Genomic DNA, 22948 nt, shown 5'->3' with positions numbered 1-22948 from the left:
CAGTGTGTTCATCTCCACAGACAAATCTAGTAACAATTTATCGACCAGATATAAAGATATAAAGTAAGATATAAGATCAGATATAAAGTAAAGTGGGGTTGTTCCGAACCATCGACAATACCGCCGTAGGTGAACCTCTGGCCAACTGCATCGCACTCTGACCTCTTTAAAAGTTTTTAATAAAAAATGTGACAAGCGATTCTGTCTTCCCACTTTAGAAATGTCTTACTTTCTTTTTGCAAAAACTGGAAAAGGAAAGTGGAGACAAAATATGGCATTCAGTTCCCTGAAGTTTTCTTTTTGCATGCTTAGTCCGATAATGTGCGATAGTTACGTACTTAAGCGTAAACAGTGTAATTCTACACTTCCTGTGGCTTACAGACATTCTCGGTGTAGGTTCAGAAACGCACTTTGCTCACATTATCCGTCTCTCACCCAATCTCTGCTCACATTATAAATATAAAAACCGTATTCCTCCATGTGTATGTCATGTGTACTTTTAGTTTCAAAACAGTTCTCCGTTCATGTGTCCTTCAAAGGCAGCGTATCACAAATTTTACATGGAGCGGAATCCACAGCGAAAGCGTAGAGTTCAGGCAGTAGATTGCTGAATCCAGCATTGTTTCGCTCATCTTTCCCAAATCGTCGTAAAAAGTGGTTTGGGAACTTATTCAGTTCCTACGATGTACTTTAGAACGCTTTAGAACTTTGTATACACATTCCGGTCCTCTCAGCAGGGTTATTCATTGGTTTTAATTGAATAGGCTGGTGAGAAGACATCATTGATTTCCGACCGCTCGCACTTGGTTGCGGCACGTGTAGAACGGTGGCGTGTTGCAGCTGAAATCGCCGTGAAGAACAAGGTCCTCCTAGCCGTTCGTTTACGGCGGTTGAGGAAAGATGAGCGGAACAAGGCTCGGTTCTGCATTTACTATCCAAGTTCTACGCTATCCCCGTGGCTTCACCGTCACGTCGAATATGCCTTTAATAGCCATTTCCTTTTGAATACAAGGTGATTTTTGTGAGATTGCTGCTTTCTCAATGTTTACATCCTGAATTTGTGAAATACAGGAACTTTGCTGTCGATACCTCAAGTATATAACCTCCCTTAGTTATCTCTCGCCTTTCGGAAATTTCTATCATAAATGTTTCATACCACTCGCAGAAGTATTTTTGGACTAATTAGGTTTTATAAAAAAAATAAAATTTTAATATGTAAATATTACCATTTAATTTGCGCAAATATTTTCTATTGCCAAATACAACTTCAACTTCTGTCAGCGCTGCGTCACGTGATATATTGTTCTCAGGTGGGTACAACCAATCGAAAGAACTTTGTATGAGGTTGCCCTCATAGAGAAATCTTTTTTGTTCTCTTAGAACAAAAGAAAATCACGGGAAGAGAAGATGAGAGACACAAAGTGTTTTTGCCAAGTTTTTCTCATATAGCTATGTCTGCACGTGTAAAATTCATAATTTTTTCCTCATAAATTTGGTTCCCCCATACATTCGAGGGCTAATCGTTCTACCATCCTTCTTTATAGCGGTGAAATATCATCCAATTTTGTCTCTTCGTGAAATGGAACAATTTTTTTCCGAGATTCTTAGATCTACCCTTAAAGTGAATAGCTTTAAATTGAATGCTTAGTTTCCTCATTGTTTCTCTTTTCCAGAAAAAAAAGAGAAGATTTATAGCAAATATGTCCTTTCGGTTACATGGAAATTGATTGCACAGAAGAGAATCATGATGAATGCTTAGCAAAGTTGTTGTGTAATTGTGACCGCAATACAGTGTAGGAACCTCGGCCACCATGGGGTACAGTCGGCACATGCATTTGCTGCGCGAAACGTTCTTGTATACTTCTGCTGCTCTTTTAAATTAGCTTCAACTTTTCCCGTATCAAACTCACTCATCCTTAACAAAATCCTGATGTTTTATTAATGGTAATAAAACAACGAAAATTGAGTGTCTTTCTGCTGTTCTCACCATTTGCACCTTCCCTCTACACTCCAATTTATTTCTTCCTTTGACCTCCAGAACTTCTACTTCATATTTACTTTCCTTCATCAGTGTGCACATTTTTATGTGCGACCATGCCATATGTGTGCAGGTTTCAAATTTAAGAAAAAGAGCATTACCAGATTTTTTTCTCTGAGTATTTCTACATAAAAATTTTTGCTTCTATGGATTTCTGCCATTCCGTAACCATTCATGTTCAGTTTCATTCTTCATTCTTAGAGGATACCGTACTTTTTTACATTTTAAAATTTTGAAAAATAAATTATGGACCTTAGAAAAGCGCCGACAACTTACATTATAAATCAAGCGACCAACTGATTTCTATGTTATATTTCTTGATTCTTAATTTCTATGTTGGATGCTTGTGCGTTCTTTCCCTCCAGAGAAACGTTGGACAATATGCGCCGAAGGTGCGGATGAAGAGAAGTTTAAGGCGGGAAAGGCGTGACTCAGAAGCGATATCCGAGCAGCTAGCAGAAAGTTAGCGGCTGATCGACCGTTTCTAGAGTGAATAACAGAGAATGTACATAGGATAGAATGAAAAGTATTCTTATAGCCGCTGCAGAAGAAATTTCTCCCAGGAGACATTCAGATATAGGATTAACATCTTGGGCACTTTCCTGCGTACATACCACTCACGTATGATTTTTCATAGTCTTTCTTCATGGTAATGCGGTAGAATTAGTTTATGACTAATAACAGTCTAATCCAGCCGCCACCCTCAATCCTTCAACGTCAACTTTGGTCCTTCTCGGTGAATCTGACAATTTTAGGACATTCGCGACGCACCAGAAAATTACTCATCAACTTTTGTGCCAAATGCTGATGTTCTAGAAAATTCTATTTGTTGCTAGCATCAACGTAGATATAATATATATGGGAGTATAAATATGTAATATATAAATAATATAAATATATAAATAGGTATAAAATATGGGAGTATATAATATAGTATAATATGATGCAATAATACAGATAATTTTATTTAATTCTAAGATCAAAATGGAACACTTACTATTTTTAACTCCTTGCTGTTTCCAAACTAAGCAAAAATACCATCAGCTTTATGATTGACAAGAAATTAATCACTTCCTCTCGTTTAGTAAGGTGTATATATAACAGTTTTTACTTTTTTACTAAAAAGTAAAAACTGTTATATATACACCTTACTAAAAAAGAGAAAAAGAACTAAAAAAGAAAAAATAATAGAAAAGTTGGAAAAAGTTGGCAACAGTGTGAGGGATGATTCCAAAAGCAATTTTTCCTAATTGTTGTTTCATTTCAACAAAACAAGCTTTACTAAAACTAGAATTAAACTGCTCTTGAAATGTTCCGGAGACGCGCTTCTTCGCAATGATTTATTACGGTTAGTAGGGATTCCACGAAAGCGAACTCTTTAGTCTGGCAAGAGCCTCAAAAGAGTATAGAAAAGATTTTTTTGGGTATTATGTGTGCGATTTAATTGAACTTAAACCTAATGATTCAATAATTTGTATGATTGCCCCCTTTGACTAGTCACTCCTTAATGTGAAGTCACGCTTTAATCACAGCACATGATCCACCTCGTCACATTAATCTCCTCGTTTCACTCCATTAATTATGGCCTACGTGTTTTTCAACTGCATATTTATTTCACCACCGCAATTCGACGTTTATGAAAAATTAATACCTTCAGTTTTGACTCAGCTTATTGCGACTACAGAAGATAACACACTATTTCTCGCCGTTTCATACGTTGTTGTTGATATTTTCTTCTCCCTTGCATTCAATTACCATAGCTCTGTAAATATTTTCACGAGGATATTCCCATGATTCCATCGATTCGCCGAACTAATTTGCTTCATATGTTCTTCGTCATCACTTCTCTTATTGCAACCTACTGAATCCCCTGCGGTTATTTTTCATCGTTTTCCTCCAATTATTTCAGTCGTTGTGTTTTCTTCGAAATATATTGAGACATGAAGAACTGAGGAAATTTCATAGCAAATGAATGTTCGTATCGGTCTCCTTCTCATTTTTTTAAATGACAAGTGTACTTTTAGTAACATTCTTACACTAAGTGCGCATACGTAATAAGCAGATTTTTCCGTTTTAGGTAAATTCTGTTCTTAATTGTGCTCTGCACTTTGGCTGATGTTCGCTTACGTAAAGGCGATATGAAATTCTAACCATTCACATCCGTAAATGAAAAAAAAATTAATTTATGTTCAATATGGCCGTTTATTTTCATATATGGGTTTCACACTTCCTCACACTCTTCACCTAACGATCTTGCGTTATGCTCGTAGCCAATAGGCTTACCGATGTTGTTTGTCTTTGCGCTTCCAAATCTCGAGGGATTGCAAAGTCTAATTAGGCTTGGTTTCTTTTCTGCTTTTTGAAAACGCCTTCTCATACAACCATTTGGTGTTAGTAGAGCCGAAATCAGGCAGTTTTTCCACTTTTCTAACGAACATACTCATCTAATCCTTATTCGATCGCAGCGAGTGTATTCTCGAACACTCATGCGTTTTTTTCATCCATATTTTTAAACTACACTGTTCCGAATACCCAGTTTCCTATACTGTTTTTGAAAGTACTCTCTATTTCGTCGAAAACATAATGCTTATCGAGTTATTAGAATTTTTCATTCTCTTAGTGCGCAGTTAACCTTCCGAATGAACATTTGGTGGCACTGCAATGGATACTATTGAACAAGATCACGCCACTGTAGAGCAGTATCCTGTACGAGATTTTGATTGGCCGGAATGGCTTAACAATGCCAGGTTTGTTTTCAATAGATCCTTCAAACCTCCCGGAATGTATTTCCATTCTTGTACGACTTTCACACTCTTTACGAAAAGCAGTATGCTATAAAGTTTGATTTTTTCTTCGGTTCCCGACGGAATGATCAAGAATGTTTGAAATACGAACGATGTTGCGTTACTTCCTTTCTGTGAGTTTATTGCACCACGTCTGGGATCAATTTTTCAGCAATTATTCCAGCATGGAGATAATTGATGACTTGGACAGCAGTTAAAGTTAGCGGCGGCTATATAGTAATGTAATGTCTGAACCATGTCTAGTTACTTTAAATTTTTGCATCGCTTCTAAGATGTCTTGTCAATTGTTCGAAATTTCTCGAAGAAGAAAACAAAGGACTGTTGCAAATGTTCTCCTAGACGCAGTTAATCAGAAATGTTTCTTAACAAAACTGAATAATTTATACCTTGAAAAAACTTGAAAAATCGTCTCCCCAAGTATATCGTTATTTTTTTTAACTGTCGTCTCTATCACTACTAAGTCTCGGTGGGGCTCTGAAGTATCGCCTCCTTTTATGTCACTACTGGGTCCTGCCGGCCCGGTATACGTGTAGAATATGGATCGAAAAGTTTACCTTCATTGCTCAAAGATTAGAGGCTAGAGGCAATACAAATGAGTTAATGCTAGAGTTACGATCAAATGCTACTGTAGATCTACACACGGCAGTAGTATACATAGTAAAACATGGTATCATAGTACTATATACTATATACACAGTACACGCTTAAGTACCACTCTAATAGTGCCTTGGGTTATTTATCTAAATGATTTTGATGATATCGGATCGATGATCCACTATTCCGTTTTCGAAACGCGACGAAATTACTGTGAGGCAGCGATGAAATCAGAGCAGGAACCCCGATTGCCGGGAACGGCTCCACATATACTGGCTGGGCCTGGGAAACACTTGGAAGAGGTGCGCTGCGGCACCCAGCGGCGACAACTGAAGTCGGGCGTATACACTCTCCCCACATTTCATCCTATCATAATTTCTGACAAAGATAAACGTTTCCACTCAACAATAAAATCAAAGTTTTGATCTAGGTTCCTTCTTTAGGGACACGTCTTTTTTAATTCTCTTTAAATTTCCATGAAGTCGCAGTTATTAGGTTGGTGAAAAAGTTTAGCTGATTTTCACCCTGCTTTAGTTTTGTGTTTGTTTTTTTCTGGAAGAAAATTGGTTTGCTTAGTCCACATACCACTAATAGTTCACATTTTTTGAATACTTCGCTGTTAGTAATTTTTGTGAACCTCTGTATTTGTGTTGTATATGATACTGTGATAACGATGAGAACATGGAAAATCTAAGTAGTTTTTCGGTCGAATTCAAGGAACCAGAAGAGATATTTATCTTACATACTATCTTGCTAATTTAGCTGTGTGTTTCATAGCTATTAAGCTTATTTTGACGTTTTCCTTTTGTTTTCATGGTGAAAATTCAATAGGAAACAGAAAAAACGGTGTGCCATTTTCGAGAGGAGTTGAAATTCAGCAATAAAATACCAAGGACAACTCGGAAGCTCGAATCTCTGTTCGGTTTTGCAAAACTTCGTGGGGCACCTTCACACCTTATTTTCGTTAGCATTTCGTTGCTGATATGCATGATTGATGTTCTAGGCTTTTTTTTTTGTTTGAAAGACGCAATTTGAGCTAACGGAGAAAAATCGGATCACCCTTTTTGCTGTACTCATTTTAATAGCGCTAAATGAACACGCAATAGGTGATATGGGATTGAAAACGAAATATTATAAGAATAGAACAAAATACGGAAAAAAATGCTCTCGAAGAAGGCACGTAGCGTAAGTCAGAAGATTTTTTTCATGAAAAAAAAATGCGCAAGAGTCCGGAAACAAATCCGGAATACAAAATGAATCAATCAAGAATGAGGTGTAAGATTGAGAAAAACCTGCAAAATGATGTCTTAGGGTAGTACTGTTACATCAGATCATTAACTTCCATATTTTACGTACTTTATGGTAAGACAAAATGTAGAGTTGGATTTTTCTTGTGTTTCTATTTTTGTTTATTCCATTATCAATAGCTCACTCATAAAAAATTCTAGTTGTGTTCTTGTCGTCTACGTCGAGCCCCTTCTCTGTTCCATTGGGTTCCTGCTGAACTGTGCGTGCATAGCAGTTTTTCTAAGGTCAGTCCTATGTATATAAGGAGTTGATTCCGATTGTCTTTCATTAACGCTTTATTTCTCAGCGTTTCGAGTCACGGGTATTTTCGTAAGACGAGCCTTCTGTTCTACCTCGTCGCACTTTCGATTTGCAATGCTCTTCAATTACTTCTGTCAATCTTTGTCATCGTTTTGCCAGCAATGGAACAGGTTGGGTTTTCTTCATTTATTCCATTGGTAAATATTGCTCTTGTGAAATTTGAATTTCTGTTGAAAAATAAATCGTGGACATTTCGAGGGAAATCGATCAACCCTTGGATGTTTTTTCCAAACTCCTACCTTACTTTCATAGAAATGTATGTGTATGGAACAAAAGAAGGTACTACAGACCATCTCACTACTCTAGCACTTTTTGACTCCGTTGACTCCACCAAATCATCCTAGTCCTAATCGAAAAATAGTTGAAAAAAGTTCTGCCAAAAATGATGGAATTTTTCTCAGATTTTCCCCCTTTATCCGTACAGGAACCGAAAGCAATCCTGGATCTGATATTCAATTATCCTGACTGGCAATAAAAGTATTAAAAAGTTTGAAATAAGATGGGGGTATGATGACATTCTACATGTCCCAGAGCTGAAAAGAATTTTCCAGTAAAAATTTTTGTACTGATTTTGATTTTTCTATAAAAGTCGTAGTTGGAAATCTTTGGTGCTGACGCTGACGTTAGCTCCATGTTTTTGTTCTCCTTGCATAATAATTTCTGTTCAATCTGCGAGTGCGAAATTTGTAGACCGGATCTAAATGGCTACTCCCGAATTTTTCCCCGATGGGATTGTTTCTGCTCTTATTTCTGACTATTTCCTCCAAATTTATTTTTGATAATGAGTAGACCAACAAAACTTTTTCCCATGGTGTATTTCTCCACTGTGGTGAGAATACGATGAGTTCCTTTAAACTTGTGTATGCTTTCGTCCCATTTTTTACCTGAAAGACTACCAAAAAGTGGCGAAAGTGTTGGTTTGCCTTCTCTTTATGTTTTAAACTGTTTCATTTAGGCTTTTTTTCCAGACAGCACATGCTTAATGCATTCAGGGAAAAATCCGAAATTAACCTTTAAATAGACGTTCTAACTAACGTAGAATTTGTGGTTAATTATGGAGAAAGATATCGCAGGGATTGACTTCCGGCCTTGTTCGCATTCTTACTCTTCATTATTTAGCCTACTTATTACACTTGGAATTATTAAGATAATTATAATTAAAATAAATTAATTTATAATGATTACAATTCCTTACAAGAACTTACAAAATCTGAAAAAGTGTGAGTAGACTAAATATGATCAGAAAATGCGTCCGCTGGGTGTACATATTTGTGCTAAAGGAGCGAGAGAAATTGTAATTTGAGATGTTTTCATTTTTATGCGCTTGTCCTTATTACCTATTCTTTTAAAGGCATCACTCCACGAATCTGAGATGGTACGGATTTCAGGTGGAGTATTCGTATACGGGATGGGAGACTATGGAGATTGGGGTGATTCCGTCCATTTCTTCCTAATTGCCGGAAAAAAACGGCCCGAAAGATACGGCTTCAGGTGTTCTGGCGCACTATTTTCCACATGGAGTTCGACTGGAGCGCGCCAGCCTTGTGCGACGCCGCACCTTCCGGGTCGTTTTTTACGGCAATTAGAAGGAAATGGACTGAGTCACCCCCCTTTCCATCCCGTATACGAATACTCCACCTGAAATCTGCACCACCTCAGATTTGTGGGGTGATGCCTTTAAACCTATTGTTATCTGATTTGGTTTCTCAATACGCTATGCAAAACCCTCAGAAAGAGGAAACATTTACGAAAATATTGATTCGTTTGTGAATATTTTCTTTTCCTGTTTTCAGCTCTATCAAATATTCTATAACAGAAATGCGAAAGTTACTATAACAATTTCAGTTTATTGGAACGGAGTTTCCTCGAGAAGCCGCTAATTTGCATCGATTGAATGCAATCACTGTAAGGCTCGGATACCCGTTGATGTTAGCAGCAAACTACGCAGCGATATGGCTACTGACTCTAATTTGCGCTCAAAGGTTCCAGGTACGTGTACGTTTAAATTAACGTGTATGCCTCCTTTGTTCGCTTTTTTGCACAACTAATTGTTGGCTGAAGGATTTTTACAAAGGTAATTTCAGGCAATTTGTCATCCTTCAAATCCGTGGAAATTGCGCCTTACTTGTATAAGAAGGAGTAAAGGAGCAGTTGCTGTAGTAGTAGGAGCTGCTTTAGGTGAGAGATGAGTCTGGTGACGATGAGTCTCAACAAAAGTAGGATTCTCTCGTTACAGGTCTTAATGTGATTCGTTTCTGGGAAATGGAATGGCATGCGGATCATGGTGGAATAGTGAGCTCAGGGTTAAGGTCAGCTCTTTTCTGCGTCAAAGAAAAAAACTTTAGAAGAAAAAAAAAACTACCTGTGGAGAACAATCAACTACAAAAACATTAGAATTGGCCAACAAACGTAAATTTCTTAGATGGAATGAGAAAACAACACACAAATTTCTTTATTCACACACAATAAGCACCGGAAAAAAAAGAAAACAGAAACACACTTAGTCTAAGTCGGAACATTTTAAGAAAATCAGATTCCATTTTATTGCCGTTGGAGCCTGGCGCAGTTCTTCCCATGACGGATAACCAGTGGAGTACTCCATTCTCGTACTACAGAAAGTGAAGAATTCTCTTATGACATCTGTTCCATTAATCCACAACGCCCCAGCATAAGTGAATTCATCCACCAATGTATGAATAGCATCAATGTTTCTCCGAGAAAAAAAGTCAAATTTCAATTGTAGACAACCTTAGAGAACGAGCGGAACAATTCTGGAGTACGCTAGAAGTGATTTTTTGGTCTATAGCTAGAACTCAGGAAGTGAGTTCACCGCTCTAAGCATGAGTCTGTTTCAAACACCAGGATTGCTTATTGACTCCTTTTCAAGTAGAAGGCGATTTAGTAGGAAAACTCATACGTGTACCTACTACAACCCATTTCTGCCACATCTGTTTGCTGTTTCATTTGGCCGCATGATATCGTAGGTTATCCTTAATGTATATACTTGACTTTTTTTTTGGTTAAATTCAGACAGAAGCGATAGATCAATACAAAACGATTTTATTTTGTATTCGGCGCAGATGATCGCCCAACGCAGCTCTATCATATGCTGAGGGTCATCTAAACCAGCCAAATTTCGCCCTGATGAGAACCTTCCCTCAGCTAAACCATCACTATTACACATCACTATAGAGGAAAGGATGGGCGTTGAAGACACCACTGATCATTGGGATAAAATTTTCACTCTTTTTTCATAATTTTAACGCGATGAGGTACCCTCGCGGTGACAGCCAGGAGCTGCAGATGGTGACCATTCTCTGAAAAACATTTTTCGGAGAAGTTTTGCCGATGAAAACAATATTCACTGCTAAATTGTCAAAGTTGTCAAAATGTGAGAATCTCGATTGCTAACATTTTTTTTCGAACGTTATGCCATCGAATATTTTTTGGCTGTGGAAATGGCTATGGAAACAAAGGGATGGAAATGAAATTATGTGTTTTAGGGATGACCTCTTGTATAAAGTGATACAAGAAGGGATTGTTTATGGACTAATTGTTTATGGACTACCCATTTGCCTTCTGCTGTGGTTAAATCTTAATATAATTCGTTTGATACGCGGCGAGCAGGTTAGTTTGAACATATCGAAGTTGAAATTTGAGAATAAAATCTGTAGATTCTTGCCACCTGCTGCAAATATGTACATGCACTCTTCCTCTTGCAGCTGCATGTCCAAGCGTCGCGTCGATCAGCAGAGTACCGCACTGCGCTGATGACGGTGTGCGTGTTCGTCTTTTTCTTCCTTTGTACAACCCTTTCAGCGTCAATAAGACTTTTTATGTGAGTATTTCTGTTTGATTCTGCTCTCATTGATAACAAATACAATCATCTACAGGATAATTGCCGGTGGGCTAGTGGATCCGTTAGAGCTCGTTTGGTTAGTTGACTTATCGAACCTCCTTATGAATATCAACGCTTTGGTTACCCCAATAATTTGTTTCATATTTACGAGAGGATTCAAGGTTTGTGTCTTTTTTATTCTACTGTACTCAGTGCTGTGAAAGTCGACGTTGCAGATATCGTATCTCCTCCCATGTAATTACATTTCAGGATCTCTTCTTTGTTATAAGATTTGCTCCACCGAAAGGTTCATTTGACGAAAAGGATTTCAATCGGCAATTCTCTCCTATGCTTGCATCAGAGTATCGCAGTTTTTAGCTCGTATGCTTGTAGTATTCAAATTCGTATCGATTGATTTCATGTTCAACTCAACGATAATATTGCTACAATTTATGATCTCGTGCATTTCATCGATAAATTTTCTAAAGGAAATGTTTGCCCTCTGAACACATTTGTTGAAGAAGTTTTAGTGGATAAACTCGATCGATAACTGCAGAAAGTAACTGATGGATCACCGATATCAACGACACCACTATGTACTTAAACTTCCTCTCACGGTCTATTGAGTCGCGCGTTTGTGCAAACTTGGGTAATTAAACCATCGTAAACGTAACAGAAATTACATTTAAATTAACAAGCAAAAGCACAGTTGCTAACACTATTGCTACCAAAATATGAACCGAAGCAGTGGAACTGCGCCTTAATATCAAGCGCAGTGAAATTAAACAAAAGTGCCCAAGTTAAGCGCAAAGTGTGTAGATTAATATAAATATTATAAAAGTGAACAATGAAGGAAGTAAGCAACTGAGCAGTGAGATCTCACAATGCATTTACACTGCTCATGCAATGCAGGACGTGGATAAAAATTCACTACTCACTTTATCTCCAACTATCTCAAGAGCCTGAAGCAAAGGCTTGATAAACGCTAAACATCATGGTAATCGTCATGGATTTATTTATTTATTTATTTATTGAAAAACACCTGCAGGTGTGCCATAAAACAAAAAACAAGATGGAACAGATCTCACTAGAATTTCGCCTAAATTTTACATAACAAGACTGGCCCTTCAAAGCATAAGGAGTGGCAGGTTGGCAGGTCGATCCCCTGCTACAGAACTTAGTAACGATATTTGTTTTTCATGCATATTTTATCTTTATTTATTTTTATTTATTTTCTTTTATTTTATTCATCATTATTTATTTGTATCATTATTTATTTACATTTTATTTTATTTATCTTTTTACTTTTATTTTTTATGATATTTTAAATTGTCGAGTACGAATTGAACTTTTCGTTAAAACTTGGTGTATTCTTAACAAAGGAATACCAATAAAATGTGGTTTGTTGCTGTTTTTCTGTTTTTGTTTGTGTGATTGCACGCTATCTTCCTTGCTAAACCTTTTAAACAGTGCTGAAATTTTTCTAAGGATCGAACGACATTGTCACCTGCTAAGGACCATCTAAGAAGGACGGTTCTCGCGTAAAAAAATACATGTATTGTTAGCACATTTATGCTCGTAATCGTGTTTGTTGTCATCAATGAGGAGAAAGATGAGTTCTTTCTCTGATCGAGAATCAATCTTCATCACTTCTCTCACTGAAGCATTCCGGATTTGAAGCGTTTCCGTCCGGTTTTCTTGGAGGTGGAAGAGTATGCCCACGACAATGTTCCGTCTTTAATGATGACCAATTAAATTTTGTGATGAATAAAACAAATTCTCAGAAGTTACGCTCTTTTGACAAGTTAGCATGTTTTCTGAAACCTTACAATGAAAATTGGTTTGAACATTGAAAAAGTTGTAGAATGATGCAAAACGTACATGTTAGGCAAAATACAATAATCAATCAAAGGAGCAACATGGAATCTTTATCACTCTGTTTACGACATTGACAGAAAAAAAGGGAAATGTTTTTTTTGTCTCTGATCGGCATTTCAAAATGGTTCCGATCATTTTTTTTGGCGACAAATAGACCATTTATTATGTTGGCGCACAAGATCATGGAATTTTTGAAACGTGACTGGGAAAACGTAAATTATTTTGCAATGATTAAAGAAATAAAGAGTAGTAATGGGACTGGGTAGTATTAACAAACAGTAGTTATGCATAACAAAATCCTTCTTTTTAAGAAATCGTTTGATATTTTTAGGTCTTTATTTCATGTAACTGCTAACACTCCTCATATATGTTAAAGGCATCACCACACGAATCTGAGGTGGTAAGGATTTCAGGTGGAGTATTCTTATGCAGAATAGTAGATTATGGATAGGGGGTGATTCCGTCCATTTCTTCCTAACTGCCGTAAAAACGGCCCGGAAGATGGTGCACAAAACTGACGCGCTCCAATCGAATCCGTGTAGAAAATAGCGCAATAGTATAGATAGTTTAGTTTCATCAGTAGCATTCATCAGCCTTGATAGAGCCTTGAAAAAATCCAGACATCGCTACCTCACTGTCTGTTTTTAGTAAAGAAAGACATAGTGCCGAGAAAAATTTATAGAAATGTAGCTGGGAGAAAATTCAGGGAGATTTTCTGCTTTAAAAAAAGTTCTATTAAAAACAAGAGGGAGGGACAGCAGATAACATGATAACACAGAAATGTCGCGCTTGGTCTGTCACGTGTTTGTGTGTGTGTGTGTTTCTGTGTGCCTACAGAAGGTGGTGCGACGGGTCCACCGGCGTCAGACACTTATAGAAGAGAGTGCGACGGGTTCACCGGCGTCAAACACCTATAGAAGGGGGCGCAACGGGTCCACCGGCGTCAGAAACCTTTAGAAGGGGGTGCGACGGGTCCACCGGGAGTTGGTGCCTCGATGCCAGAAAGCTATAAAATGGGATTCGACGGGTCTTGCTGCGTCGGATTGGTGCGCCGGGGCTAGACAGCTAAGAAATGGGCTGCGACGGATTGATGCTTCATAATGCAGTAGTATCGCGCAGTAACTTTGTTTGCATGTCGCAAAAGGTAAATGGGACGTTGCAACAGTTTCACAGCTGTGCCCACTGTAAGCGTTGCTTTTCACCTCTGTGACTCCTCCGCAAAGGGCTGCCTCATCTTGGTAACATGCCCACTTCAAAAGTGGAAACACGCGTTCAAACGGCTGCTTAAATAGTAGCAAGCTGTTTACATGATCTGGCGTGGAACGCTATCTTTATCATTACGATGATATCCTTCACGTCATTTTATGTTAAACATCATTCTATGATAGCTGTTGGGGAAAATGGGAAGAAAACCCATACTTCGAGTAACACTTTCAAATTGTGCCTGTATTATATTGGTATCGAAGGAGTGATTAAAGCTGAAGTTTGAATATTTTCAAAATCTAGAACTGATGCGTTTGAAAAGAAAACTGTGAAATCTTTCTCTTTTGTTTATAGTAAAAAGAATTCAAAAAACTTTAAAAGAACAGAAATTTGATTTTATAGGAAATGTCACTACTATTAATTTTTGATTAACTTTGATTAATTGATCGGTGAAGGTGCGTGAAGAGAACACGACAAAAAAGTCTGTAGTCTGGCTTTAGCCGGACGTTCAGACTGGTATATGATAATCGTCCAGACGACTTTCGACTTTTCCGACAATAAGATAGCAGGATACCATTTAAAGGACCCCTACTGAACAATTTCAGAATAGAGGATAAAAGGATAAAGTTTCTGGCGTTAAACAATCCGCTTGGGATGTGCCCCCACATTCACTTCAATTCAGAATCGTTCGAAATTTACGAACGTGTGTCTGGCCTATACAATGACTTGCGGTGGCTAGCCGATGTGTCAAGTCAGTGTTTTATCCTCCCAGACAAGTCTGGTACCAATTTATCGACCCCAGATGAATGGTTTGGTGAGCACTAGGGCGGATTCGAACCTCCGATCGATCGTGCAGGAAGCTGAACCTGTAACCGCTACACCACACCCGCCCCTAATTTCAGAAATATTTCATAATTTCGGTCTTTTTTTGATCTTTGCAGCCAGTTTTTACAATGACGAAGATTTACAATCAGAGAATCAGAGTATATAAGCGGAACTTTCATCCTTTTTTTGAAAATGGAAATTATTCCAATGGAAGAGACCTTCCAGAGATAATGATGTAAGAAATCTTGCGAAAGGTATGAGACGTGAAAACACTTACTTCGGCTTCGTCCTGCTCCCACGTGCTTGGGTCATCCCAAACTCGTGGTCTGGTATATATGCAACAACAATTTGATTTCAGTCGACCAAGATGCTCGTTATCTGTGTGTTTAATTATCATCTACATTAAATTTTTGACATTATAAGTTATAAGTTATAGCTTTGGTGCAACGTGAAATTGATATTCTTGCTCTTGAACCTTGAGTTTTCGCAATTTCGCAAAAATTTGGTTCACCGCGTCTTTTGCCGCATATGCGCACGTGTAATCGTTGTCTTGATGCAGCAGATGTGCAGAAAAACATCCAAAGAATCAAATCAAGAAAGTCTCTCACCTATCACATCAGGTGCCCAAGTGACTCGAGGCCCATCGTCCACAGGAGTTGATCGCAGTCTCAGAACGAGATCCTCCTCAACAGAAGTAATAAACGATATGGTCCTCACAAGTCTGAGACAACTTTTTTAAGGTTATAATCATGTTCTTGACAAACTGGGAACAAATTGTACTAGATGGAGGGAGGTTTTCAGCAGGCTTTTGTAATTTTCTCTATGTCTGCCTACACAAAATGATATCACTTCCTTACCAATCATCAAATTTGCACAAGTTTTCGGCAAAAAAAACTGATAAACTTCTAGAAGTTTGTAATCAAAATCCAGTCACTGTGTTTCCCGCCATCGACTGCTTCTCCTCGAGTTGCACAGGAAAGGTTACATATTTTATCGTTAAGTAGATGCTGGAAGAGTACCCCATAAATGGACAAATTCAGTTTTCAACATTTGTTTACCAAAAGGTTCACGCAGATGCTTGCAATTTTTTCATCGAAATTGTAAAGATGGCGCTGAAATATGCTCGGAATGAATTAAAAAAGAGAACTGTTCAAGAGCAACGGTGTGTTTATGGAACTCCTTGAAAGTGAGCAAAAATCAATTGGCATTTTGAAAACAGTGTTGATTTCCATTGAAACCGCATCCCCTGAATGTGATCATGATTTGCAGTCTGAAGAGCTTTTCTAACCTTGTCATTTTGGCGCTGTTCAGTTATTACTTCTGTCGTGAGAGCTGCAGCGGCCGACGCCTCCATTAATATTAGAGAAATAAAACATACTCAATGAATTATGCATCTTGAAGGTATTATATCACTGCGAATGATAAAAGATCATATTCATTCAGACTTTAACACACACACACGTGTGTTAAAAAAACCACCGAAACTAATCTGCCCCGGTCCCTCCGAGTAGAGAGCGGGATCGGGGGGCCCAGGGCCCCCCGGACCGGCCGCGCGGGCAGTCGCCGTGGCGGCACCCCCCGAACCCCGGGCCATCCGAGGGTCCCCCCCCGCCCCGCCCGGCCACCACGCCCCAATATGCGGTTACAAGGGTTTACAACAGGGTTTTTTTTTTTTATAATTCAATACCCCACCCCCCCCCCAAAAAATTTACCCCAAAAAAAGGTGGATCAAACAAGGGGCCAGTCATGGCTAGATGGTTAGGTGGCTCTCGGCGTCGAAGTGGTTTAGGTTGCTTCGACCCAAAAAGACTCGTCCGAAATCGGATAAGAAAATGGAGTGGGACGTCTCGCCCCCCTCTTTTTTTTTTGGCGGGGGGGGGGGACCCTTTAATAATTTTTTTTTTTGGGGGGTTTTCCCCCGCCGCGCGGGAAGGGGGGGCGGGGGGGGGGGAAAGTCGTGCCGGGCACGACACTAAGAAAATGGTGTCGGGGCATCAGATTTTTGCGCAATAACTTCATCTGCACGTCACGAAAGGTGAACGAGAAGTTGCAACCGTTTAGTAGCGTTACTTTTCATCTCTATAAATCCTTCACGTGTCTATTTCATTTCACATTTGTCTCAGGATGGTAATATATATATATATATATATATAAACCAGTCCGAACGTCCGGCTTAAGCCGGAAATCAAGCTTTTTGCAGTGTTCGCTTCGCTTGCCTTCACTAATCAATAGAAATTAGTAGAAGCAGGATTTTGTGTAAAATTGCATCTGTATTTTCTAACAACGCTTTCTTCGTTTTATTTCAAATGAATTTAGACCAAAGATTTCAGTATCGTCGTCATGCTACATAATAACAGACTTACATTGCCATTATGTGTCTGTGTGTGTCAGTCATGAAATTGGCAATTTGCGGATACCGTCCACCCTGATTCCCGAGTCGCAGCTTGACTTCGTTGGTGTTGGGGTTCGCCCACAGGCATTTCGTCAAGGAGTTAAATGCAGAAGTGCTCTTAGCGCATCTTTGCTGAATATATTTCTCGTAGCTGCCGTTGTTCTTCAGCATATAGCCCAGGCAACAGAACTCAGCGACGAGTTCGATCGGCTGTTCGTCCACCTTGATTCCCGCTCGAGGTTTCGAAGAGATCCACATCTGCTTGCATTTTCAGAGCGTAGTCATTGGGCTGCAACCAGGTTTGAGACAAATTTGACAGCATGTTGAATTTTCGTACTGCTTTCCTCGAATATAACAACATCAGCGGCTTACTCGAGATCAGTCAAGGGCTTAGACGATGAGGCCAGGACATTGATCTACTGTTCTTCGCATCATGTCGTCGATAACGAAGTTGAACAGGGAGGGTCCTGCCACTGCCACTTTTCTTACTCCAGTCACCACCTCAAACGGTGTTGTTCATCCGGATGGTGATCGAACTACAGCAGTCGTTCATTGATTCATGTCATCAAGCAAGCGAACGAACTTTCCTGGAACTCCATCGGAGCGGGGCGCGTTGAGAAGACGCCCTCGATGAGCGTTGTTTCTTCGCGATGCTTAATAAGTCTTTTCAGGATAAAGCGCTCCAAAACCTTGTTTATAACACGCAACAAAAAGATTCCTCGATAGTTCTTAAGGTCCATGACGGATAACTTTTTGTGGAGGGAGAATTATGGTAGTGTGTCTCCGTGAGTCAGGTATTTTTTCGTCTATCCATATTGAACGGATGATCTTTGTCATTTCACGAATCCCAGACGGAGGAAGATATTTCACCACTTCTGCGCTAAATTCGTCATCTCCACCAGATTCTCCATTTCTCATGTTTTAGATACAGACAAGAATTTTTTCGACTCGGTCAGTGGTTTCTCGTTGACCGCATGTCGGTCTTAGAACGTGCTCGTGTTCAGGTGCTGACGGCTCTTGCAGGTTCGGCAGGGTCTTGAAGTGATCCTTTCAAATTGGTAGGGTTGCTTCATCAACGGCCACTCCATTGGCAGTGTTGAAGACTGCAGAACATTTTTTCATCTTGCCGCTATACTGCTTTAATAAGCCATAGGCTTTCACGAGTTCTTGTCTTCCCACGCCTTTTCGAACTCCTTCGCTCTTGACGTTCACTCATCGCGCTCTTGCTGCAGTTGACAACGCTACTTCCTTCTCAAACGCTTTTCCTAGTTGAAATAACCGGTGCTGCGTGCGGCAGATACAGAATTGTGTGTCGATCTTGATCTCTGCAGATGCAAAGGCAAACTTCTGCGCATTTGAACTGTGTTTCCCTTGCAGCGTTCTGGATGCACTTTGTGAAGGAATCCGCATCGTAAAGCTTCTTTCTGGTCCGTACTCCAACATGAACAGACACCTTCATCTTTCAGACCTCCTATGTCGATTTTCAGTTGAGGAGAAACTCCTCGGTTCCTCTTGCGGAACCGTATCTTAAGGTTGAGAAGAACTGGGCTGTGGTCAGAGTTGAATGCAACGTTCCAAACAGGTCTGGATTTTTGGATATCCGGTTGAATGTTCTTCGTCAGAACGTAATTGAGCTGAAGTTTAAGAGTCCTCTTCTTCTGCGTGCGCTGCTCTTCAGACGTTAAAAGGGTTGACTCCTGTCACGTGAGCTGATGGCATTAATGATTCTTCTCAAGCGTGGGAACGATGATGAGGCCCGTCTGTTCACATAAGTCGAACAGACGGTCACCGTTCTTCGACGCGCGCACAGGATAATACCGTTTTCCTAGCACATCAGACTGTTGTTCGAGCCCCATCTCTGCATTCCCATCAATTCCGACCGCCTTCTGGCTTGGTATTTCGGATATCATTGAGGCATTGATTTCATCATAAAACGCGTCCTTGTAGTCCTCAGCGGTCTGCGTAGGTGCGTGGGCACTTACGAACCAGAGTTTTCGTCCTCTGCGATCCCGCAGTCGTACGAAGGCGCATCTAGATGACGTTGCGCCGAATTCCTCCACCAGGTTGTTCTAATCGTTCCTCACAGCTATTGCGCAGCCACCTATTTTCTTCTCATCAGCATCGCAGCAATGTATGATGAAATTTTCGACGCTGATGACTGGCTGGTCTCTCATTTCCTGTAATGCAGCAATCGGCACACAGAGATATCAGAGAAGCCTGGACAGGGCGATTTGTTGGAGTTCACTCGACAGTGTTCGTCAGTTTAGCGCAACAAAACGAATGCTTGTTGCCAAAGATTCTATGCTCCTTTCAGGCAGTTGACTTCTCAGGTTATGGGCTTTGGCGATGTGCAGGACGACATCACCTTTTTCAATGTATGGAAACTTTTCGCCATATAACAGTGCGGGTTATATAGCTTGTACGCTCCCAAGGCGTGCACTCGAAAGTTGAAACAGGGCCACCAAGAGCAGGTAGCAATCAGACTTGTATACGCTGGCCCATTTTATGTTAAAACATCATTCTGTGATAAACAGAATGAGGCTGGCAAAAATGATGATGAAAAAAGATGAATGGAAAAGGAACCCATACACCCAGAAATGCTTTCAGATTGTTTCTCCGTTATCCTGGTATCGAAAGAGTGTTTGAAGTTGAAGTTTGAATGTTCTCCAAATGTAGAACTCACGTGTAAAAAAACTATGGAATTTTCCGCTTAGTTCTATGAAAGGAAACGAGGAAAGCGTTGCTAAAAAATAAAATTCTAATTTCACAGAAAATGACACTACAATAAACTTTTATTGGTCAGTGATGGCGAGCGAAGCGAACCAAGCCTGAAATCCTGAATGAAAGTTTATCACCTTGATCACCTTGACTCCCGTTGATCTTCGAACTGGTCGAGCGGGCGCCAGTAATTCTTCCATTTTTCCCGATCGCGTGCCAGAGTAGCCCAGTAGTTCCCCCTTTTGCGTGGGACACGAAGAGCATCATATTTTTCTTTGAAGGACTTCGTGAAGAAGTCTGACCATCTGGTCGGCGGTCTTCCTGTAGTGCGCTTAATGTCGCGGGGAACCCAGTCGCTCACGGCTCTGGTCCAACGGTTGTCGTTGAAGTGCATCACGTGTCCGGCCCACCTTATTTTACTTTCTTCGGCAAACGCGGCGGCGTCTCTAATCTTCGATCGCTGACGTAGGAGAGAACTTCGAATATCGTCCCTCACTTGCGGAAAACGGGATACTCCTAACATCACTCTTTCAATTGTGCGTTCAATGATGCTCACCGAGTTTTCTTCCTGCATGCGAAATACCCAGGTTTCCGAAGCACAGGTCAAGGCAGGAAGTACGGTGGTGTTGAAGAGGTGAGCACGGAGCCGGGTGTTTCTGGTCTTCTTCACTACATCCTCGATGCTCTTATACGCTCTCCAAGCCGCTCGTCTCCTCCTTCCCAGCTCGGGGGTCAGGTCGTTCATCATGTTTAATTCCCGACCCAGATAAACGTAGCTGGTGCATTGGGATATGTTCGTTCCGTTGACAGTGAATGGGGCATCCGATGCCCATCCGATCCGCATGAACATCGTCTTGTCTAGATTCAGCTGGAGACCGATGCATCCACATGTTTCGTCGAATTCGGTCAGTATCCGTTCCGCTTGGCTGATGCCAAGTGTTATCAGAACGATGTCATCAGCAAAGCGCAAATGGTGTAGCTGCCGATCATCAACTTTCATTCCCATTCCAACTTTCGCATTGTATTCTCGAGGGTGGCCGTGAATATTTTGGGTGAGATTGTATCACCCTGCCGGACCCTCCCTCTTCACGTCGATGATGATGTTCTTGTAGAATGGCGAAATTCCGGTCGTGAAGTTGCTGTACAACTCTCGAAGTTCCTTTATGTACTGAGTAGGGACGCCTTGGTTGTTCAAGGCTTCCACGACCGCTTCCGTCTCAACTGAACCAAAGCCTTCTTCAAGTCGATGAAGGTAAGACAGAGCGGCACCTCTTTCTCGTGATACCTTGATGAGTTTCGAAACTGTGTGAATGTGGTCTATCGTACTGAATTCCTTTTCGAAACCCTGCTTGCTCGCATGGCTGTCCTTCATCCAAGACTTTTTCAATCCTATTAAGGATAACTCTCGTAAAGAGCTTGTAGATGACGGACAGTAAGCAGATTGAGAGATAGTTGCCGACGTCATGTGGATCTCCTTTTTATACAACAACACGGTCTTGCTGGTCTCCCACTGTTTAGGAACCTTGCATTCCGACAGATAACGTGTAAAGAGCCTCGCCAGGGTGTTGATGAGTACTGACGGAAGGTTCTTCAGGTGTTCTGGTCTTATTCAGTCTGGACCGGGTGCCGTACGATTTCTTATCGACATGATAACATGTAGTATTTCGACTTCTTCTTCTTCGTAGATTGACGTTGGAGCGTAAGCGACGAAGATAGTCAAAGCTGGTGTTGGACCACATTTTCCGCAGACGTCCGATTCGGGTTGCCGTTTTTCCTTCTCGTTTTGACGAGGACGCCAACTCCACCAACACCTCTACTGTCGCATGTTCCTAAGAACAGTTCTTCTCCAGTCTCATTTACGACGTTGAGAAGGCGACGTTGTCTCATCTCGGTCAATCCAATGACGCCGTACTTGATCTTCTTGGCTTACATCATCAGATCCTCGATGGCCGCTTCCGATGCAAGCGTACGTGCGTTATAAGTACAGATCGTCATCCTAGTCCTTTTCCGTTTCGGTCGCCTATACTCCTGCAACCCGTCCTTCCTGGCGCTACCGTACCAGGCTTTCTTCCGGAATCAGGAGACTCTTTTTTATTACTGTGACATGCAAAAAAAAATTTAAAACCCATGGGCAGGTTGCAAGCCTCTAGTCCCATGAGTTTTTGAAAGAACTTCCGTTTTTCCAGAGTGGACATGTGGAGCTTATTCGTTGGAGGCGACTCCAAACTGCCTTCCTTGCACCTCCCAGTCTGATTACAGGCTTTTGGCCGGACCGACGTGCGGGATACAAGGAGTCAGTCTTGGCTCAGCAGAAACCCTGAATCCACCTGCGTCTCTGGGCAAGCACAAGGTCGATTTTGGTCCGCGATTATCCCACTATCCACCACCCTAGGCCGAGCCACGTAGCCTCGCGACTAACCGGCTATGATCCCTCTAGTGAGGGCGATTCGTGGATGAAAGTTTATATATATATATATATATATATATATATATATATATATATATATATATATATATATATATATATATATATATATATATATATGTACATGTATACATATATCCGACCATTATAACTTCGCACGAATATACCAGCAATGCTAGGTACTTTTCTCCTCTTCTTCCAGATTGTATCAACGTGGAAAAATGCTATCTACACCACTCTGATAAAAATAAGGACCTTCTATATTCTCAGGTTAGCTGCTAGCTATCAACTAAGCGTCGTATGGACGAGTGCTTCTAGACATGATAGGTGTAAGGTAGCAAGCAGATTTGTACATGGAGATGTGCATTAAAATAGAACACTGTGGATGCAGTCACCTTAGCCAAGATAAATTTCTTACGTTTTATGCTTATACTTCGTGTGCAATTGTTTGGTAGTTTGCGTGGTACAGCTGCACCACTAAACCCATGAGTCCCATTTTCTAACTCCAGTGCACCAGACTGACTACCGTTTATTTGGTTTCACAGCTTTTTTGACACTAACCTATTTATCCGATGTCGCTGGAACCGTCTCTTCTTCTTTAACACTTTCTGACGCTGTCTTTGAG

The 22948-nt window shown here is 40.5% G+C and overlaps 5 protein-coding genes across 5 annotated transcripts; 1 reads left to right on the top strand and 4 right to left on the bottom strand.

Moving 5' to 3' along the window:
• Nucleotides 1–4699: 4699 nt before the first annotated feature.
• On the top strand, nucleotides 4700–11260 carry RB195_000982 (uncharacterized protein; the record flags this gene model as incomplete). Its single annotated transcript, XM_064197550.1, has 10 exons — nucleotides 4700–4785; nucleotides 6885–6968; nucleotides 7031–7154; nucleotides 8890–9033; nucleotides 9129–9222; nucleotides 9281–9353; nucleotides 10548–10671; nucleotides 10767–10882; nucleotides 10938–11064; nucleotides 11153–11260. The coding sequence occupies 10 exons, from the start codon at nucleotides 4700–4702 to the stop codon at nucleotides 11258–11260; spliced, it is 1080 nt and encodes a 359-aa protein (XP_064053431.1).
• A 1258-nt stretch (nucleotides 11261–12518) lies between these two features.
• On the bottom strand, nucleotides 12519–16142 carry RB195_000981 (uncharacterized protein; the record flags this gene model as incomplete). Its single annotated transcript, XM_064197549.1, has 4 exons — nucleotides 12519–12617; nucleotides 15066–15166; nucleotides 15397–15472; nucleotides 16077–16142. 4 exons carry the CDS (start codon nucleotides 16140–16142, stop codon nucleotides 12519–12521), a joined length of 342 nt encoding a protein of 113 aa, XP_064053430.1.
• Nucleotides 16143–17147: 1005 nt separating this feature from the next.
• Nucleotides 17148–17438, bottom strand: RB195_000980 (uncharacterized protein; the record flags this gene model as incomplete). The annotated part of the gene is made up of 1 exon (XM_064197548.1): nucleotides 17148–17438. The coding sequence occupies one exon, from the start codon at nucleotides 17436–17438 to the stop codon at nucleotides 17148–17150; it is 291 nt and encodes a 96-aa protein (XP_064053429.1).
• Nucleotides 17439–20040: 2602 nt separating this feature from the next.
• RB195_000979 (uncharacterized protein) lies at nucleotides 20041–20904 on the bottom strand (the record flags this gene model as incomplete). The annotated part of the gene is made up of 1 exon (XM_064197547.1): nucleotides 20041–20904. One exon carries the CDS (start codon nucleotides 20902–20904, stop codon nucleotides 20041–20043), a length of 864 nt encoding a protein of 287 aa, XP_064053428.1.
• Nucleotides 20905–20961: 57 nt separating this feature from the next.
• RB195_000978 (uncharacterized protein) lies at nucleotides 20962–21363 on the bottom strand (the record flags this gene model as incomplete). The annotated part of the gene is made up of 1 exon (XM_064197546.1): nucleotides 20962–21363. One exon carries the CDS (start codon nucleotides 21361–21363, stop codon nucleotides 20962–20964), a length of 402 nt encoding a protein of 133 aa, XP_064053427.1.
• Nucleotides 21364–22948: the final 1585 nt, after the last annotated feature.

This window comes from Necator americanus, chromosome IV (genome assembly GCF_031761385.1).
Source record: "Necator americanus strain Aroian chromosome IV, whole genome shotgun sequence".
Classification (NCBI taxonomy): domain Eukaryota; kingdom Metazoa; phylum Nematoda; class Chromadorea; order Rhabditida; family Ancylostomatidae; genus Necator; species Necator americanus.
Note: the sequence above shows the minus strand (reverse complement) of the source record. Positions and strands in the feature narration are given on the sequence as shown.